The 21,965-nt window shown below is 44.8% G+C and overlaps 1 protein-coding gene across 1 annotated transcript in view; it reads left to right on the top strand.

Annotated features, from left to right (window-relative positions):
- dab1b (DAB adaptor protein 1b) overlaps window positions 1-21,965 on the top strand; it is a 53,934-nt gene that overhangs the window by 20,828 nt on the left and 11,141 nt on the right. The window contains exons 3-9 of the mRNA XM_062994484.1: window positions 10,988-11,127; window positions 14,090-14,188; window positions 17,545-17,676; window positions 19,533-19,652; window positions 20,495-20,533; window positions 21,613-21,678; window positions 21,763-21,822. Of these exons, the coding sequence (XP_062850554.1) occupies window positions 10,988-11,127; window positions 14,090-14,188; window positions 17,545-17,676; window positions 19,533-19,652; window positions 20,495-20,533; window positions 21,613-21,678; window positions 21,763-21,822 (656 nt within the window). The remainder of the gene's footprint in view (window positions 1-10,987; window positions 11,128-14,089; window positions 14,189-17,544; window positions 17,677-19,532; window positions 19,653-20,494; window positions 20,534-21,612; window positions 21,679-21,762; window positions 21,823-21,965) is intronic.

Here is a 21,965-nt window from a genome sequence, read left to right as displayed (position 1 = left end):
AGTGTTTTTGGCTGATGTGAGTTGAGGCTTTATGTTACTTTTGGTTAGTAGTGGTTTTGGGCCTGCAGTTCTTTTATGGAGGATATTTTTTCCCAGTGTTTATAATTTGATGCCTGCAGAATATTAAAAAAAGTTGGGACAGAGGTGTGTTTACCCTGACTTATTAATGGTTTGGAAACTCAGGACACTAATTGTTATACGTCGATACGAGACGTCAGCTGCTCAACAGTCCGTGGTCACTGTCGTCTGATTTTCCTCTTCATGATGCAGTGAATATTTTTAATAGAAGACAGATTTGGACTGCAGGCAGGCCAGTCAAGCACTAACACTCTGTGTTTAGGAAAACATGCTGTTGTAGTGTGTACAGCATAAGGCCTGTCATCAACTTGCTGAAAAGACGTCACCTTGATGGCAGCACGTCTTTGTAGAATCCCAAAATACGCCTTTATGTCAACAGTACCTTTACCCATGCTGTGTACACTAATGCCCCACAATACCATGACACATGTTGCTATATATATATATATATATATATATATATATATATATATATATATATATATACTGCACCTTTAGGCTCCTCCTTTTTAGTTTTTTTGTTCTTGTCCTGTTAGATGTTTTTATATTGTTATCTTTCATATTCTTATATTTGATTTTCTTTATATATTTTTTTTTTTAGATTTTATATCTCACTTGTATTTACATTTGTCTTAATTTTGTTATTCTTTCATTTACCTCTTTGCAATGTCATTGTGTTTTTTTTGTAATAATTGTTATTGCTGCTGCGACACCACAATTTCCCTTCGGGGATAAATAAAGTACTCAATCAATCAATCAATCAATCAATATGCACCTTTCACTGATTACAGTCTGGATGTCCTGAAAACAAGCTGAAACTTGAACTAATCTTATTGTTTCTCCTGACGTTACCATCTCCAGTAGGTTGTTGCTGCTCACTGGAGCATCACGCACCAATTTATCACAAGATTAACCGCGCAGAGACTGAACATATTGCTCTGTATATTGATGTACTCCAAATCTGGGTGTCCTTTTCATTCTGGTGCGCGATAATTGAAGTGCTGAGTCTCCGTGGACGAGATGAAAATGGAATTGAATGGACTCAGAAACAGAAGGAGACGGGGAGCGACTCGAACCCTCTCTCTCTCTCTCTCTCTCTCTCTCTCTTCTGCTCTCCGCTCGGCTCTGTAATGAATAACGGCACTTTAACCGGCAGTAAATCTGCTCTGAGCCGCGTCTCCGCTTCCCGACTCCTCCGGGAATGTTTTACGGCCGCTGTCTGGTTCCTGTGCGAGCGCGGGGAGGAACATTGATCCCAGAAAAGCTATTACTTATGTGGCTGTGTGGTTCAGCACAGCAGGAACTGAAATGCTCCAGACACCTGGGAGATCATGCTAATCAGGGATACGTATTAGCGTCGAATTCAGAGCAGCTCTTTAGATCTGATGGGTACAAAATGTTGTAGCACTTTATTAGGTACACCTATCTCATACATACACAGATCAGCCATAACATTAAAACCACCTCCTTGTTTCTACACTCACTGTCCATGTTATCAGCTCCACTTACCATAAAGAAGCACTTTGTAGTTTTACAATTACTGACTGTAGTCCATCTGTTTCTCTGCATGCTTTGTTAGCCCCCTTTTATGCTGTTCTTCAATGGTCAGGACCCCCACAGGACCACCACAGAGCAGGTATTATTTAGGTGGTGGATCATTCTCAGCACTGCAGTGACACTGACATGGTGGTGGTGTGTTAGTGTGTGTTGTGCTGGTATGAGTGGATCAGACACAGCAGCGCTGTCACTGCTGGACTGAGAATAGTCCATCGACCAAAAATAAAAAAAGATGAGCAACTCAAACATCTACAAGGTGGACCAAATAGGTAGGAGTGTCTAATAGAGTGGACAGTGAGTGGACACAGTATTTATAAACTCCAGCAGCACTGCTGTGTCTGATCCACTCATACCAGCACAACACACACTAACACACCACCACCATGTCAGTGTCACTGCAGTGCTGAGAATGATCCAATACCTAAATAATACCTGCTCTGTGGTGGTCCTGTAGTGATGAGTCCTGACCATTGAAGAACAGCATGAAAGGGGGCTAACAAAGCATGCAGAGAAACAGATGGACTACAGTCAGTAATTGTAGAACTACAAAGTGCTTCTATATGGTAGAGCTATAGTGGAGCTGATAAAATGGACAGTGAGAATAGAAACAAGGAGGGGGTTTTAATTTTATGGCTGATCGGTGTATGCTCATTGATCATTGTATAAGCTACATTTACATTACAGATGAAATTTCGGGTATACAATTACTGACTGTTATTAATCTGTTGCTCTGTACACTTTGTCACCCCTTTTCTATTCTATTTATCGATCAAAAGGAACCCCCACTGACCAGATGTTATAGTGGTGGATCATTTTCAGCACTTCAATGAGACTAACAGGTGCAGCAGTGTTGTTGGGATATTTAAATACTGTTTTATCAGTATTTAGAAACACCTTTTATCAGTGGACAGTTTCTGATCACATGACTCTGTTGGCTTTATATTCTGTCAGTAGTTGAATACCGGCAAACTACATTTCTATAGTAACTGAGTGAATGCAGCAGATAAGTGTACCTAATAAAGTGCTCGGTGAATGTCAATAGCAGAAGTTTTCGGCTTGAGCTAGAAATAAAAGAGGTTGTTTTTGGCTATGATGCTTTATAGAGGAACAAGTGTGGGGTGAGATACATAGGGGTGTTTAAACGCTACATAGCTGGTAAAGGTACCCGGTACTTTTGGGTAAACAGGGGTGATGTAGATCAGTATAGAATCAACTGGCTCACTGTAAATTGTGTATCGTATCAACAGTACTAAATGGTCATGTTGAACAACTTATTTCCCCTACTTGGGTATATCCAGTTCCCTGAGACCCTGACTAGGTTAGCACACGTCTCCCTACAGAGGCCTGTATCACGTAGGGTAGAACACATTATACTGTCTATATTCCCATGATGCTCAAGCTGGTGCCTCAACCAATCAGTAAGTTTCACTGTATTTTACCAGTACTGACAGTTACACAGACCGTGCCTCCATTACTGGTACTAAGACATTTACAGACTGTGTAGTCTGTAATTGCTACTGACAGAAACACAGACTGTGCCTCCATTATTGGTACTGACCGCTAACCGGGCTGTGCCTTTATTACTGGTACTGACCGATAACCAAGCTGTGCCTTTATTACTGGTACTGACCGATAACCAGGCTGTGCCTTTATTACTGGTACTGACCGATAATCGGGCTGTGCCTTTATTACTGGTACTGACCGATAACCGGGCTGTGCCTTTATTACTGGTACTGACCGATAACCAGGCTGTGCCTTTATTACTGGTACTGACCGATAACCAAGCTGTGCCTTTATTACTGGTACTGACCGATAACCAGGCTGTGCCTTTATTACTGGTACTGACCGATAACCAGGCTGTGCCTATATTACTGGTACTGACCGATAACCAGGCTGTGCCTTTATTACTGGTACTGACCGATAACCAGGCTGTGCCTTTATTACTGGTACTGACCGATAACCGGGCTGTGCCTATATTACTGGTACTGACCGATAACCAGGCTGTGCCTTTATTACTGGTACTGACCGATAACCAGGCTGTGCCTTTATTACTGGTACTGACTGCTAACCGGGTTGTGCCTTTATTACTGGTACTGACATAAGGATAGGCAGTGCCTCCTTTACTAGTACTGACACTCACACAGACCACACTCCTTCACCACAGAACTGAATTTGGATAGACCATAACTACGTCATCCCTACTGACTGACAGGTAGACAGACGATGCCTCCTTCCCCACAGTACTGCCAGGTACACAGACCACACTGGGACTGATTTGAGGAGACACAAACATGCTGTAATACCCTGGAGTTTGTGCATGAATTGAAATGATAGAAACATTCACTGGTTTCAGACTCGAATGTACCATCACTGCTCGTGAAAGGAAACATCTCTCATCCATGAATGCCTTCCATCTCCATAGCAACTGTTGCTCTCCACAGAAATCCATTCAAAAGATGATTCAGACGTACGGACGCGAACGGAAACACATTCGGCATCAAACCATTAATTCTCGATGTGTTTTCGTCTGATGTGAGCTTCGTGCTAAACGATGCGCTTTTGTTTTGCGAGACTTTAGACGTGTTTCGAACCAGTCTAGTTTGAACTCCAGTATCATGCACAGATCTTTGACCCCAACCCCACTCATCACCTGTGGAATCATCTGGAACATTAATAGTATGCACTACTATGCTTTTCAATGGGCGCAAGGCACACAGTAACACCGTGGGTGGGGCGCCGGTCCATTGCACGACACACACACATACACACACACATTCACCTCTACGGTAATTCAGTGTCTCCAATTAACCTGACTGCACGTTTTTGGACTGTGGGAGGAAACCGGAGCATCCGGAGGAAATCCACGCAGACACGGGGAGAACATGCAAACCCCACACAGAAAGGACCCGGGATGGAACCCAGGACCTTCATGCTGTGAGGTGACAGTGCTACCCACCAAGCCTGGTAGTATGCAAGGTCTTCTTATTTAACTTATCTTAAAAAAGGCACAGATTCCCACAGTCACCCTTCGTAATCCTGTGGGAAGTCCTTCCAAAAGAGTGGAGGGGGGAGGGTGCATAATAATGGCTGTAATTGAAATGGAACAACGAGCTTTTGGCCTGGCGTCCACATAATTTTGGCCATATAGTGTATAGTGTAATAGGTTCTCGATTAAATGATGCAGTATATGGACTTAAGTATTGGGACACCCCTTCTAATTTTGGAATTCATGTATTTCAGCCACAACAGTTGCTAAAAGGTGTGATAAATCAATGATATAAAGGAACCTATATGCTTCCAACAGTTTAGGGAAGGCCCTTTCCTGTTCCAGCATGACAGTATAAAGAAATGCTTGGTTTAAGGAAACTCCAGTGTCCTGCACAGAGTTCTGACCTCAGCTCCACCTCAGCTTTGGAATGAACCGGAACATCAACATCAGCGCCCAGCCATACTCATGTTGCCATGTTTTGACTGAATGGGCACAAGTTCCCTCAGGCATAAAGCGTCTGTTGCTTTAGCTGAAAAGATCACATAGAGATCCTTATATTTTAATACCATTTGTTTGTCCGACAAGCTCATGATCAGGTGTCCAAATACTTTTGGCCATACAGTGTAAGTGTAGACTTTAACAGCTTCTAATGGCGTGTTTGTGTATAAATGCTGTGGGTTCGATTTGTGTTTCCTCTTCATGTCTGGATGGTAATAAGAGCGTTTTAAACACACGTTGAGACGCCAGATGGTGGACGCAGATGCCTCGTGATCACCATATGTATTTTTCCCGCCTCCCCACTGCTGTGAATCGCACCGAGCGCATTAACTCCCCTCAGTCCACGAGCCTCCCGCGCTTTCCATTTTATTAACTGCAGAATGAATAGAAATGCTATTTCTGCACGAGGATTCTGATGCAAATTGACACAGAACTAAGCTGAAGTTTCAGTGAACATGATGCACAGTATAGCGAATATATTATATGACCAAAACAGTGGCGGCTGCTGGTCTTTTAAAGAGGGGAAGCTCATTGTCGGCTTACATTATAAAATTTGTCAATTTATTTATACATAAATTCTGCCCTCCGTTCCTTTTCAAGAAAATGACCTGAAATGGGTTACAGTTTGTCTTTCGACTTCACTCGCAAAATCCACGATGGGACTGAAGCTCCCGGTGATTAAGTGACGGTGTAGATCTCAAAATAGCTGACAATCAAAACGGGATTCAGCCTTTTGACTGATCCTGCAATCATCTTGCAGAAGCTCAGCGTCCAGACCCGCCCACAGCTCCATTCACCCCCAGAGACGCTCAGCGTCCGGGGGCGGGACAAAATCGTGGCATTTATCCAATGACCGGCGAGTTTCGAAGCAATGAAAAAAACCCTCCATGCAGTCCCGTTGAAGTGAATAGACGCTCAGCTTCTGCGGGCAAATGCATTGATGCTCCGGGAATGTGTGAGAAGTTCGAGTCAGTCGATTTGTGATAATTAGCTGATTCTGAACGAACTCGTCTTCGAGATGAACGTGTTCTAAAGCATTTGTAGTCAATGAAATGTTAACACAACTGTACATATTTGACCATTTAATTTTTGACATTTTAGGGGAAGCTGAGCTTCCCTTGCAGTCTTAGAGAAATCGCCACTGGACCAAATGTATCTGGACACTTGATCATGAGCTCTGAAAGTCAGAATTAAAAATGTGTGTATAATGATTTGTTTGTTAGCATTTACAGTTTACAGGTTACGAATACAAGAAGGGTGGCTCTTGGCACTCTGGGTAACACTGTCTCCTCACAGCAAGAAGGTCCTGGGTTTGAATCCCAGGTGGAGCACTCTGGGTTCTTTCTGTGTGGAGATGTTATCCCAGTGTTGCTCCAGGAGCTCCTGGTTCCTCCCAAGCCCAAAGAACTGCATTCAGGTTAATTGGAGATACCAGTTCACTGCAGGAAACACCTCAGACAGATCGCCAGTCAAACACACACACACACACACACACACACACACACACACAAACACACACACACACACACACTCATACGTATGGGGGACTTTAATATCTTCAATTAACCTGACTGCACCTCTTTGGACTGTGGGAAAAAAAACAGAGCTCCCGGAGGAAACCCACACAGACACGGGGAGAACATGCAAACTCCACACAGTTTGGATCCAGATCGCTCCACCTGGGAGTCGAACCCAAGGCCCTTCTTGCTGTGAGGCGACAGTGCTACCCACTGAGTGTAATAAGGGGTTATAAAAAGTGACCTAGAATTCAATCCAACCAATTGAGAGTTAAGGGCCTTGCTGAAGAGCCCACAGTGCCTATGTGGCATATGTATGACTTGAACCAGTGACCTTCTGATTACTAGTCGTCACTGCTTTAGCAGAGACTTACTATAGTAACCAAATACAATCTAAGCAACTGAGTGTCCCAACAGTGGTGAATTTCTGTAATGGGGCTTGAATCACTCTGACCACTTAGCTATTACTGCTTATGAACTTTCTGGTTTGCATCCCTGATTAGTCACAGTTTTTACCCCGGATGCCCTTCCTGATGCAACCCTCCTATTTCTTCTCAGGCTTGGGACAGACACTGACAGTGCACTGTGAAGTGCGCCCCCATTGGCTAGGCTGTTTGTCTACCTCCACTCCTTTTCCAATCATGTCTGTGTAGATACCTGACTGGCTGATAACACCACTTAGGTTCTAACCTCAGCTGTAGTGTGCTAGTGTAGTTCGCTGCTTCACTGTCAATCTCAAATCTAGCTCAGTGGTTAATGTACTGGAAGAGTAATCAGAAGGTCCCTGGTTCCAGCCCTATCGCTGCCAGGTTGCTTCTGTTGGGCCCTTGAGCAAGGTCCTCAACCCTCAGTTGCTCAAATTACACCGACCAGGCATAACATTATGAGCACTGAGAGGTGAAGTGAATAACACTGAGTATCTCTTCATCACGGCACCTGTTAGTGGGGGGGGATATACTATGCAGCAAGTGAATATTTTATCCTCAAAGTTGATGCTAGAAGCAGGAAAAATGGGCGAGCGTGAGGATCTGAGTGAGTTTGACGAGGGCCAGATTGTGATGGCTAGATGACCGGGTCAGAGCATCTCCAAAACTGCAGCTCTTGTGGGGTGTTCCCGGTCTGCAGTGGTCAGTATCAAAAGTGGTCCAAGGAAGGAACAGTGGTAAACCGGCGACAGGGTCATGGGCGACCAAGGCTCATCATGTGGTCCGATCCAACAGACGAGCTACTGTAGCTCAAACTGCTAAAGAAGTTCATGCTGGTTCTGATAGACAGGGGTCAGAATACACAGTGCATCGCAGACCAGTCAGTTAGGAAGGTGGTCATAATGTTATGCCTGATTGGTGTATATTCAGTCAAGATTGTAAGTCACTTTGAATAGAAGCATCTGCTAAATGCAACAGATGTAAATGTGAGACGTGTGTAAGATGCCTCACATTAAAATTAATGCTTTGATGTGGGCATCCTGTTTTTAATAGCTGCTTATTTATGATTTCTAGACTTTTCTACCATGTTTGTAATATTAGAAACATTTATCTACCACTTTATTCCGGTCAATGTAGCAGCGATCTTCAGGAAAACACTGGATTCAAGGTTGGAATACCCTGGACAGGGCGCCAATCCAATGCATGGCTTGGGCTTGGGCCAACCTATTCCAACCCCCATCCTTCCCTCCTGATATACACCAATCATATCTGTGTAGACTTCCAGATGGACAGCAGCATTGCTATAAATTCGTGCTCGTGTTATAGACCACTGTTCCTCCTAAGCGGCACATTAGGAGCAATAAAGTATTAATCAGCGCACCTTTAAATGACTCCTGAGGCTTCGTTAAAATTTAGTTTTATTGAATAATAAATTCAGAGAGGTGCTGGAACACTGCAGCAGTCTCATAATCACGTCTATTAAAGCCAACAGATAAGTCTGAAGTTCAGGTCTCAGTGGTGGAACCGGACACGTCTGAGGATGGAAGGTGTCTGAGTGAGGAGTTTCCTTTAAGTTGCCGTCTGGTCAAGACTAACAAGAGTCTAAAAAACTTAATGAGCAGCCTTGCTGCCTGCTGCCTACCTGATCAGCTGAGAGGATTCTAATAAGACATGGAACTCATAAGGCAGATTATTCAGACGCACTATTTAGACCACAGTTTTAGCTTACTAAGCTAACCAAATAGCCAATGGGCTGAAGTGGCACAACCCGCTAGCACGCCAGCTAATGTCTCCCTCAGTGTCCCGAAAATGGTTAAACTGTCCCTGACGAGCCTGTATAATTACACCTTTATACAGATGAAACATCGATAAGAATTTATTTACATTTGATTTACAAACAACTCAGTTGGTTGGTCCGAATTTATTCGTCCGGCATGCTTGTCATTTTTTGTGAGAACATTTGTGGCACACTGAATGCTGGGATTGCCTTCAACGCTGAAGAAGAGTGGGACGCTCCCTCATTATTCAGTCAGATTATCACTTAGAATTAAAACGCCTCAGTAGGAGCATTTTAATAGATCTAAGAATTTAGACACGCCCTCTTCTCAGGAGTGTAGGAGGATGTAAGATGTGTCTGTGTAGAGAGAGAGCTAGGTTATCAGACAGAGCCAAAGATTGGTGTGGTCCTCTATACACAGTTAAACCTCTCTTCAAAACCAGAATGGTCAGAAATGTGCCAGCCTGTGACCCTCCTCTGCCAGTGGGGTGTCACACAGCAAGCAGAGGTAGCTATAGTTAGGAAAACTGACTACTGACATTGGGGAAAATGAGAAAAATGATAACAGAATAGCTCAGACAGCACATACTCAGGATAGCACGTGTCTTCATCACAGCTCAGGATGTTTGATGGATTATATCTACATGCTAGAGAGGTCAGGATCATCCAGAGCTCGTCCTGCTGAACTCACAGCCCCCCTGCCAGACTCCCCTATCCGGAGGGCTACTCATTCACGTCCACCCATCTGCTGCCATCTGTCCGGTTCTCCCGTTATCGCTCTGCCGCTGCTGCCTCATCCCACGTTGGCACGCATCCCTCTTGTAATCGGGTGATGGGATTTACTCAGCGGGAGCTGGACGCGTCCCAATGAAAGCGTCTTATTGCTCATTTTTTCGCAGCGCTTTCAGAAACTTGGCAAGTGAACGCTTTTCATTCCGTCTATTGAATTATCGAAGCTGTTCGGTGGATGCTCATTTATGGCCGGCCGTGATATTGTGGTTTATTCGAAGCTGTAATTCAGTGGGATGCTTTAATCACAATACTGGAAACCTCATCACCATGGAGTCCAGGGTTTGGTTTGGCAAAGAACGTTTTTGAGGACACAGACTATTGATTTTTCCATCAGAATAAAACAAATAGAACAAACTACAGAGGGACGGACAAAATACACCGATCAGCCATAACATTAAAACCACCTCCTTGTTTCTACACTCACTGTCCATTTTATCAGCTCCACTTACCATATAGAAGCACCTTGTAGTTCTACAATTACTGACGGTAGTCTATCTGTTTCTCTACATGCTTTGTTAGACCCTTTCATGCTGTTCTTCAATGGTCAGGACCCCCACAGGACCACCACAGAGCAGGTATTATTTAGGTGGTGGATCATTCTCAGCACTGCAGTGACACTGACATGGTGGTGGTGTGTTAGTGTGTGTTGCACAGCAGCGCTGATGGAGTTTTTAAACACCTCACTGTCACCGCTGGACTGAGAATCGTCCACCAACCAAAAACATCCAGCCAACAGCTCCCTGTGGGCAGCGTCCTGTGACCACTGATGAAGGTCTAGAAGATGGTGTCACTGCAGTGCTGAGAATGATCCACCACCTAAATAATACCTGCTCTGTGGTGGTCCTGTGGGGGTCCTGACCATTGAAGAACAGGGTGAAAACAGGTTAAAAAATATTTAGAGAAACAGATGGACTACAGTCAGTAATTGTAGAACTACAAAGTGCTCCTATATGGTAAGTGTAGCTGGACAATGATGGACAGTGATTGGTTTATTATTATCAAAGAGCTATTAAGCACCCATTAGATCCACCAAAATAATAAAGGTCCCAGTTTAAACTGGAATAAAGTAACATTATGCAGCATTATTGTAGTGGGAACAGTAACGTACACCAGCCCTCTACTGCTGAGATCAGGGGTTCCCAGGTTAGAATCTCAGCAGTCCTATCGACTGGTCGGGCGTCTGCATTGACATGATTAGCTAGTGTCCGAAACAGCCTAGACCTGGCGATGCCCACAAGAATCACTCATACTGTTGATAGTAACAAAGTTTACTGTGTATTGCTGGAATAAATGGACTGATATCTGGTGTCGTTTTTCGTTTCCTTACCTTCATCCTCTCGATTTCCTCTCTCAGGTCAGGAGAGAAACGAACAGGCCCTGATCAAGTGCTTCAGGGGTGACGGCGTCCGCTACAAGGCTAAACTGATCGGGATGGATAATGTGAGCGCCGCACGGGGAGACAAACTCTGCCAAGATGCCATGATGAAGCTGAAGGTACGACTCAATACCTTGGTCATAACGTGGTCCATTTTATTATCTAGTCTTATCAAATTATTCCTCTACTGCTGCAGACCCCCATTCCTGACCAAGAATGGTCGTAACTATCACATGCCCCGCCCCTCCGACCTGTGTGCAGTACTGACCGCTTCATATGGGAGCTCAGGCTCACGTATGAAGAGTCACGCACTGCTCTTTATTATCCCCCGTCTCTGTGCAGCAGAGGTCGTAACTTCTGCAGTAACCAATCACTGTCCGTGTAGGCACCCAGCCTCTCGAGTCCCAGATGTCAGCTCTGGTGTGCTACCATGTTATCAGCTCCACTTACCACATAGAAGCACTTTGTAGTTCTACAATTACTGACTGTAGTCCATCTGTTTCTCTGCATGCTTTGTTACCCCCTTTCATGCTGTTCTTCAATGGTCAGGACCCCCACAGGACCACCACAGAGCAAGTATTATTTAGGTGGTGGATGATTCTCAGCACTGCAGTGACACTGACATGGTGGTGTTGGTTAGTGTGTGTTGTGCTGGTATGAGTGGATCAGACACAGCAGTGCTGCTGGAGTTTTTAAATACCGCGTCCACTCACTGTCCACTCTATTAGATACTCCTACCTAGTCGGTCCACCTTGTAGATGTAAAGTCAGAGACGATCGCTCATCTATTGCTGCTGTTTGAGTCAGTCATCTTCTAGACCTTCATCAGTGTTCACAGGACGCTGCCCACGGGGCGCTGTTGGCTGGATATTTTTGGTTGGTGTATTATTCTCAGTCCAGCAGTGACAGTGAGGTGTTTAAAAACTCCAGCAGCGCTGCTGTGTCTGATCCACTCATACCAGCACAAAACACACTAACACACCACCACCATGTCAGTGTCACTGCAGTGCTGAGAATCATCCACCACCTAAATAATACCTGCTCTGTGGTGGAGAAACAGATGGACTACAGTCAGTAATTGTAGAGCTACAAAGTGCTTTTATATGGTAAGTGGAGCTGATAAAATGCATAGTGAGTGTAGAAATAAGGAGGTGGTTTTAATGTTATGGCTGATCGGTGTAAACGCTCACTCAGAAGGACGTGGAGGATAATTCATTTAGAGAATTGAGGTCAGTGTGATGCAATTCTGAGTCCAGGCGTGAAACATGAAATTACTGCGCTAATATTTCTAAAATTACACGTCGCTCTGGGGGAGATTCCACACGTTCATAAAGTTAATGTGATAACGTCTCCACCTCAGTCCTGCACACTGTGGAAACAAAGAAAGGAACGTTTATTTATGCATTTTATCCCATTTTTCTCCCAGTTTAGCTGCTGGTGGAGCCCTGATTGCATTTGAGGAGGGTATATTGCTGCTCACGCCTCCTCTGTCCTTCTTTTTCACCCATTCTTCTGCACAGGTGCCTCTCTATCTGCTAATCAGGGTCCTTACACAGCGTTTGAAGACCCCACACACATAGTCCCATAGCAGACACGGTAGACAATTAGAGTCTGTTGCAGGCACTGCCATCTATGCCCGCTAGATGGCACCCAGCCAATCGAGTTTCAAACCGAGGAGTTCAGAACCTCTGTGGTGGTGTGTTAGCGCCACCTGGACGCCCACTTTTGTAAATTTGTGTTTCAGCCACAACAATTACTAACAAGCGTAATAAATCAATAATATAAAGCAAATAATGTGTCGGCCGCTCAGGTGGCGCAGCAGTAAAAACACACGCTGGAACCAGAGCTGGGATCTCGAATACATCGTATCGAATCTCAGCTCTGCCTGCCGGCTAAGGCTGAGCGGCCACATGAACAACGATTGGCCTGTTGTTCAGATATGGGCGGGACTAAGCCGGATGGGGTCTCTCTCTCATGACTGGTGCAATTACGACCTCTGCTGGCTGATTGATGGCGCCTGCACAGAGATGAGAAAAGCGTGCTCTCAGGGTGTGTCTCTCCGTACACAATGCTGAGCTGCACTGCACTCGTCAAAGTGTAGGTAATAAGATGCATACGGCTGCTGCCCACGTGTCGGAGGGGGCGTGGGTTAGCTTCATTCTCCTCAATCAGAGTAGGGATTGGCATTGGTGGAGAGGAAGCATGATGCAATCGGGCAATTTGGCGCGGTAAAAAAAGGGAGAAAATGCGTAAACAAAACTTATATATATATAAACAAAAGAAGATAATGTGTCCAACTTTGCAACAACAGTTTAGGGAAGGTCCTTTCCTGTTCCAGCATGACTGTACCCCTGTGCACAAAGCAACTCCACTTTGTCAGTGACCTCAGATGCACTGAACAGCTCTGAAATGAACTGGAACTTCAATTGACGCTTCCTTGACCAGTCATACAAGTGCTTTTGTGACTTAATTGGCACAAATCCCCACAGACATGCTTCAAAGTCTCGTGAGATGCTTCTCAGAAGAATGGCTGTTGTTCCAGCTGAAGAGATCACACAGCGGTCACTCAATAGCAATAGCATTTGTTTATCAATGGGACATCCAACAAGCTCATGGTCAGGTGTCCAAATACTTTTGGTCATATAGTGTGTGTAAGCACTGGACCCTGAGTTTGCTGGACATCCCAGTCCCAAATTATTATTATGTGTCTATATCTAGTTACCCCTTCCCCCCACCTTTATTTGAAGCTATAACTGTCACCACTCTTCTGGGACGGCTTTTCTCAAGATTTTGGAGTGTGTCTGTGGAAATTTGTGCTTATTTGAGGCTTGCAGTCAAGATACCAGTTCATCCCAAATGTGTTTGATGATCCAGCGCAGGACGTCGAAGCTTCTTCAAATGAAACTTGTCAGACTTGTGTCTTTATGGATCTGTCTTTATACACAGGGAGCAGATATCCTGGGAGAGGACAGAGCCTTCCCCAAACTGTTGCTACAACATAGGAAAGTTGGTAGTGTGTTTAGTACGCTTTATCCCTTTGTTCTCCACCCTCATTCGTTCCCTTTATCCTCCTCCTCCGCAGGGCATGGCTGCCTCGGCTCGATCTAAAGGACGACACAAGCAGCGGGTTCTTCTAACCTTCTCCTTTAACGGCATCAAGATCTACGACGAGAGATCCGGGGTGAGTCGCCGCTCGCTTTTACTCTGATGAAGTCGCGTCAGGTACGATTTATTCTGGTCAGAGGGAGGGGAATCGACCCGAATCCTGATTTACGCTACAAACTGACCCCTTCAGAGCCACATTAAGGGCTGGTGTGTAAGTCAAAAGTTAAAAAGCACTTAGATCTGATGTCCTGTAGGTTCAGACTTTATATCAAATGAGAAAAAGGGAGGGAGAAGCTATGCAGGACGGCCACACTCTCGTATTTTTCTCCCGACTTTAGTGCATCCAATTATCCAATTGCATTACGCTTCCTCTCTACTGATGCTGATCCCTGCCCTGATTGAGGAGAGCGAGGCTGACACATGCCCCCTCCGACACGTGTGCAGTACCGACTGCATCTTTCCACCTGCACGAGGCGAGTTCATATGCGGATCAGCCTTGTGTACGGAGAGCCACACCCTGTCCTTATTATCTCTCGACTCTGTGCAGACGGCATCAATCTGCCAGCAGAGGTCGTAATTCGCTCAGTTAGGACGTCCCTATCCGGCTACCGGCTGACCCCAGCGGATATGTTGAAAAAGCATTCCATTATACTGTACACGTTTCTACTGTATATACACCGATCAGCCATAACATTAAAACCACCTCCTTGTTTCTACACTCACTGTCCATTTTATCAGCTCCACTTACCATATAGAAGCACTTTGTAGTTCTACAATTACTAACTGCATGCTTTATTATCCCCCTGTCATGCTGTTCTTCAATGATCAGGACCCCCACAGGACCACCACAGAGCAGGCATTATTTAGGTGGTGGATCATTCTCAGCACTGCAGTGACACTGACATGGTGGTGGTGTGTTAGTGTGTGTTGTGCTGGTACGAGTGGATCAGACACAGCAGCGCTGCTGGAGTTTTTTAATACCGTGTCCACTCACTGTCCATTCTATTGTTGTATTGTTCTATTCTAGTTGGTCCACCTTGTAGATGTAAAGTCAGAGACGATCGCTCATCTATTGCTGCTGTTTGAGTTGGTCACCTTCTAGACCTGCATCAGTGGTCACAGGACGCTGCCCACGGGGTGCTGTTGGCTGGATATTTTTGGTTGGTGGACTATTCTCAGTCCAGGAGTGACAGTGAGGTGTTTAAAAACTCCAGCAGCGCTGCTGTGTCTGATCCACTCATACCAGCACAACACACACTAACACACCACCACCATGTCAGTGTCACTGCAGTGCTGAGAATGATCCACCACCTAAATAATACCTGCTCTGTGGTGGTCCTGTGGGGGTCCTGACCATTGAAGAACAGCATGAATGGGGACTAACAATGCGTGCAGAGAAACAGATGGACTACAGTCAGTAATTGTAGAACAACAAAGTGCTTCTATGCTGATAAAATGGACAGTGAGTGTAGAAACAAGGAGGTGGTTTTAATGTTATGGCTATTATAGCTTTTGTCATTTCTCTTCTAATGACATGAATTAGGATCTGTATGGGTGTTCCTAATAAAGTGTCCATACAAACAAACACTCTATTTATTCCACTGCCGGGGGTTCGATACGGTTAATAAAACTCAATCCAGCGCCACTCGGATCCCTTCATTAATTATACTGTTATATAAACACACACACACACACACACACACACACACACACACGGGTGATTCTTATTTACCAGTGTGAATAACAGTGATAACGAGTCCTGCTTCTCTTTCAGATGATGATGGAATGTTTTCTGTCTGTATTCCGACAGATTCATTCATCCCTCATAATCAGTCCTAATTATCTCGACCACGAGCTCCCGTCCTTTCATGAGCCATTATTCTAATCATCAGCTGCATCGTCCAGTAAGGATCTGATGCTGGTCTGGTCATTTTGATATGGAAACAAGCTGCATAAAGCCAGAAACACTGGGAGTGACAGATACATGTATGTGGGCAAAAGTATTGGGACACCCAGACTAGACCCAGAGTTTAGGTCAGGTGATGTGCCAGACCAGTTGAGCACGTTCATCTTTAGCCTTGGGTTATTTTGGCTCTCTGTTTGGGAACGTTATCAATATCAAGGAGGATGGAGGTCGTGTTGAGTCTGGTTTCTCTCAAGGTTTCTTCCTTGTAATATCCAGGGAGCAGTTTCTTGACGCTGTTGCCCTCAGCTGCTCATCAAAAAAGTGCTGTACAAATAAATTCAGTAAAGTCTGAAAAACTGTCCAAGCTGTGCCCAGGATGGTGAAACTCTACACTCGACCCAGACTAATTTTTGAATTTGTGTGTTCAGTCACAACACAAATCGCAACGCAACGCAAATCTATGTTTGCAAGGAGATGAAATGCTTCTGACTTTGCAGCAACAGTTTAGGGAAGGCCCAGCACACCTGTGCACAAAGCTCTATAAAGTTCTATAAAGACATGAAGACCTCAGTACCACTCAACAGCTCTGGAATGAATCGGAACATCGGCATCAGTGCCCAACCATGTAAACGCTGCCATCTTTTGACTGAAAGGGCACAAATTCCCACAGACACTTCAAAGTATTGTGAGAACACTCGTAAGAGCGGCTGTTGATCTAGCTGTAATGATCACACAGAGGTCACTCTTGGCTTGGTGGGTTGCACTGTCGCCTCTCAGCAAGAAGGTCCTGGGTTCGATACCCAGGTGGGATGGACCGGGTCCCTTGTGTGCTGAGTTTGCATGTTCTCCGCGTGTCTGCGTCGGTTTCCTCCAGGGGCTTTGGTTTCCTTCATCAGTCCAAAGACATGCAGTCAGGTTAACTGGAGACTCTGAATTGCCCTATAGGTGTGTGTCTGCCCTGCAATGGACTGGCACCCCGTCCAGGGTGTTACTGTGTGCCTTACGCCCATTGAAAAGCTAAGATAGGCTCCAGCACCCCCTCCCCCCAATGACCCTAATTGGATAAGAGGTTAAGAAAGTGAGTGAGTGTCAAATAAGCTTGTGGTCAGGTGTCCAAATACTTTTGGTCATATAGTGTATCTACAGGTGTAGTCTTGTGAATCCAAAGATATTAAGCAATAAAGTGTGAAATAAGCTTAACATACTTGTAGCCAGCAGTTAATGTATTGGACTAGTAATTGAAAGGTTGCTGGTTCAAGCCCCACCACTGCCAGGTGCCACTGTTGGGCCCTTGAGTAAGGCCCTTAACCCTCAGTGGCTTGGACAATATACTGTCATAGTCCTGTAAGTTGCTTTGAATAAAATGTGAATGAAGGCCAGCGGTAGCTCAGTGGTTAAGGTACTGGACTAGTAATCAGAAGATTGCTGGTTCAAGTCCCACCACTGCTAAGTTGCCTCAATTGCTTAGATTGTGTTATTTCCTAGTGGAAGTGGACAGTGTTGTAATCGACATTTCTAACCTGCAGGTTCTGCAGCACCACCATTCAGTGCATGAAATCTCCTACATCGCCAAAGACACCAGGGACCACCGTGCCTTCGGCTACGTCTGCGGGAAAGAGGGCAACCACAAGTTTGTGGCCATCAAGACGGTGCATTCGGTGAGTCTTTGCTTTCCCTGCTATATTAAAACCCCACAGCAGTGCTGCATCTTCCAGACTGAAGGTTTTAAGAGTTGCTCCTTCATGAATCTTCAGGAGGGTTTAGGTCAGGTGATGTGCCAGACCAGTTGAGCACGTTCATCTTTAGCCTTGGGTTATTTTGGCTCTCTGTTTGGGAACGTTATCAATATCAAGGAGGATGGAGGTCGTGTTGAGTCTGGTTTCTTTCAAGGTTTCTTCCTTGTAATATCCAGGGAGCAGTTTCTTGACGCTGTTGCCCTCAGCTGCTTATCAAAAAAGTGCTGTACAAATAAATTCAGTAAAATCTGAAAAACTGTCCAAGCTGTGCCCAGGATGGTGAAACTCTACACTCGACAGAGAGTATTGTCGGGCGTTGGAAGGAGGAACTGCCAAACCTGGGAGACATGCCTCCTGATGTGTTGGACTCTTTTTCCTTGGCTAAAGTCACCAAAGTAGTTGGAAAGCTCCACAGTGACTTGGCCCCTGGAGTGGATGAGATTTGACCAGAATTGCTGAAGGCTCTCGATATTTGGGGGCTGTCTTGGCTGACACACTTCTATTATATTTAGAACATGGATATTAAGAATAGTACTAAACAGGGTGCTGGTTCCAATTTTTAATAGTCAATAATCGAACCTCAGATTCAGGAGGAACAACACAGATTTTGTTCTTTTGGTCACATAGACATTAATAAAAGTACCATTGGATTGGCAAACAGGGTGGTGGTTCCCATTCTTAAGGGACCGGAGAGTGTGTGCCAACTTCTCAGCCTCTATGGAATATAGTCGAACCTCAGATTCAGGAGGAACAATTTTGTTCTGGCCGTCTCGCAGGATGCCTCCTGGACCACTCTGCAGTGGCTTGACCCCTGGAGTGGATGAGATTCCACCAGAAGGCTCTGCTGAAGGCTCTTGATATTTGGGGGCTGTCTTGGCAGACACGCCTCTATAATAGAACATGGACATTAAGAATAGTACCACTGGATTGACAAAACAGGGTGGTGGTTCCCATTCTTAAGGGACCGGAGAGTGTGCCAACTTTTCAGCCTCTCTGGAATATAGTTGAACTTTAGATTCAGGAGGAACAATCAGTATTTTGTTCTGGCCGTCTCACAGGATGCCTCCTGGATCCCTCTGCAGTGGCTTGCCCCCCGGAGTGGATGAGATTCAAAGAGAATTGCTGAAGGCTCTGGATATTTGGGATACTATTGGATTGGCAAATGGTGGTTTCCAAGTGGTGGTTCCCATTTCTAACAGATCAGTGAGTGTGCCAACTTCTCTGCTTCTCTGGAATATAGTCAAACCTCAGATAAAGGAGGAACAATGCAGATTTTGTTCTGGCCGTCTCGCAGGATGCCTCCTGGATCCCTTTCATTGGAGGTATACCAGGCACAGCCAATGGGGAGAAGATCCAGGGGCAGACCCAGAACCTACTGGGAGGATTTTACCTCCTGGGGATCCCACCGGAGGAGCTGGTTGCAGGGGACGGAGATGCCTGGGCTGCTTTGCTTGCTTTGTTGCCACCGCAGCCCTGATTGGCAAGTGGGGAAAAAAGATGATGATGATCTTTCATTTCAATGAATTTGTCAACATTTTCCTCACTGGTGTGTTTGACTTGACTTCGAACTGGTAGCTAGAAGCTCTTAGATGAACAGAAAATTAGGCAAGATGCTACACAAGCCCCAAGACCTTTATGGTAAACAGCGTCCTCCAGTGGTAGACAGACGAATATTGTTCCTACACTGATCTGATCAGAAATCGTAGCTGGAAGTTCTCCACCAGACCTTAAGATTTCTGTGTTTTATAACACCTGATCTGTCGTGTTTGCTTTGCTAGGCAGAACCTCTGATCCTGGAGCTGCAAGACCTTTTCACGCTGATCTATGATCTGAAGCAGAGGGAGGACGTGGAGAAGAAAACGCTGAAAACTAAACACTGTGAGCAGGCCGTCTATCAGGTACACAACGCACTCCGGCCTTTAGGCTTCAAACACAAACACAGCAGCCTAAAATGTATAATGTATAATTAAATATTTACATTGTGCCAAGCTGCCAGTGTTGGGCTCTGAAGCGACGATCTTTATCTTTAATCGATTGGATGTTTGGATCTTGTAGCAGGTGTAATTTGCTTTTAATTAAATTTTAAATATACATTTGTGCTTTTTAGCTGTTAACAAACCAACATGATGGATTATATCACAGATCCTTAAACTGCAGAGGTCAGAAGTTTACATACACCTGTAAGGGACGTGTATAAGATGCATATCAAACATTTTGTTGGATATCATATTCCAAGATTATGGGAATTGAAGTAGAGCTGCCCACTATGGGAAGGCCATTACATGGGATATTGGAGTATGTCTGTTGGAATACGGGCTCAGTCAGTCAAGGTATCCATGTTGGACATTAAAACCTGTTTTGCAGTTGTAAACCTCATTCCAGTTCAATCACTGCCCAATCAAAAAATGACAGCATATGTATGGCTGGGCACTAATGTTGGTCAAGAAACGTCAGTTGATGTTCTGGTTCATTCCAGAGCTGTTCGGTGAGGTTAAGGTCAGGGCTTCTGTGCAGACCACTAGGCTTTTTAGACTTTGATTTGTGCACATGGTGACTGTGGTCATGCTGAAACAGGAGAGGCTGTTATCTAAATTGGTTTGGCCAAAACGATCCCTATTAAATACCACCTTAAATTTCTACCTCAGTTTGCTGTGCTCATTGTTTCTACTTTTTACTGATGTACTTCACAATCATGTTTTTTTTTTTAATGTTTTAAATTTTTTGCTTCAAAATTAAACAGACGATTCTGGAGGACGACAGCGATGACCCGGTCTATCAGGTAAGAACAATTTTAACTTCTGCTTTATTAAAGATGCACAGTTCAGTGTTTCACACTTTAAAGCGCTGGTCTGATGGCCAGCACACCAGTGCTGAGATTCTAGCCATCTAGCGGGCACAATGGGCAGTGCCTGCAGCAGACAATATTTGGCTACCCGTTCTGCTAGGGTGGGGTCTTCAAGCACTGTGCAAAGACCCTGATTAGCAGATAGAGGCGCCTGTGCAGAATGCATGGGTGTAAAGAAGGCGCCTGCTAGGACTGTGCAAATGCAATCAGGGATCCCCAGCAGTAGAAGACAGATTGACTGCACTATAAATCATGAGATAAAGGAGAGAAAATGCATAAATACATAGAAAAAAGAAGCTACTGAACCACATGGTCCCACAAGTTATGTTAAGGCAGTTGTAGCCTAGTATATAAGGTACTGGACTAGTAATCAAAAGGTTGCTGGTTCAAGCCCACGACTGCCAGGTTGCCACTGTTGGGCCCTTGAGCAAGGCCCTTAACCCTTAATTGCTTAGACTGTATACTGTCACAGTACTGTAAGTCGCTTTGGATAAACATTTAAGTGCTGTAAATGTAAATGATGAGGCAACCATGTGACATTGAGTTATGACAGGACATGTGGAGAACAATTTAAGGGAAGTTTGATTGGTAGGTCACTGGTTCAACCAAAACCACCTACTATTGGGAGGCCAATTAACCCAGTACCAAATTTGTCACTCCATGTCCTTAAGGGCCAATGATTTGTGCATATAATTTAATGGGATACGTGTTAGCAGTGGGTGTGGCTGAAACACATGATCTCAGTAATTAGGTGGGGTGTCCACTTTCCACATTGGTGGACTTTTGCCATATATAGAACCATAAGCACCACCAGATAAGGACACAAAATCCCACAGTTGCCCCATGTTCATTCATGTCTATGCATTTGCATGCACTGTGATTAGATCTTAAAGAGTCCACAAACTTTTGGCAAACAGAAAGACGCAGCATGAAACGTTACCAGTTTCCTGTATCCATTCACGTCTGATCAGCTATGTGGCTTTTTCTCTTGTTTTCGTCTCCTTCGGCTGTAGTACATTGTGTTCGAAGCCGGACACGAGCCACTCCGGGGTCCCCAGACAGACGACAGCGTTTACCAGGTACTTTGATAATCCCCGATCCTTTACCCGTTTACCCGAGCTTTGTTTTAACGTTATTGACTTTGTTTAATGTTTTGGTTTCAGGTTCCGACCAGCCAGCAGAAGGAGGGGTTCTACGATGTCCCAAAATGCCAATTCATGACTGTAGGTGCTTTTTTGTTTTGTCCTCATTTATAAAATTCCTCCAGCAAACCTTTCAGCCTGTGTTAGCTCATGAAACTCATAAAAATGCACATGTACCAGTATTGCCTCTACACACCCTAGAATAATGTATAATAATGTATATA

Source organism: Trichomycterus rosablanca, chromosome 4, assembly GCF_030014385.1.
Source record: "Trichomycterus rosablanca isolate fTriRos1 chromosome 4, fTriRos1.hap1, whole genome shotgun sequence".
Taxonomy (NCBI): Eukaryota; Metazoa; Chordata; class Actinopteri; order Siluriformes; family Trichomycteridae; genus Trichomycterus; species Trichomycterus rosablanca.
This window is presented reverse-complemented; position numbering and strand designations above follow the sequence as displayed.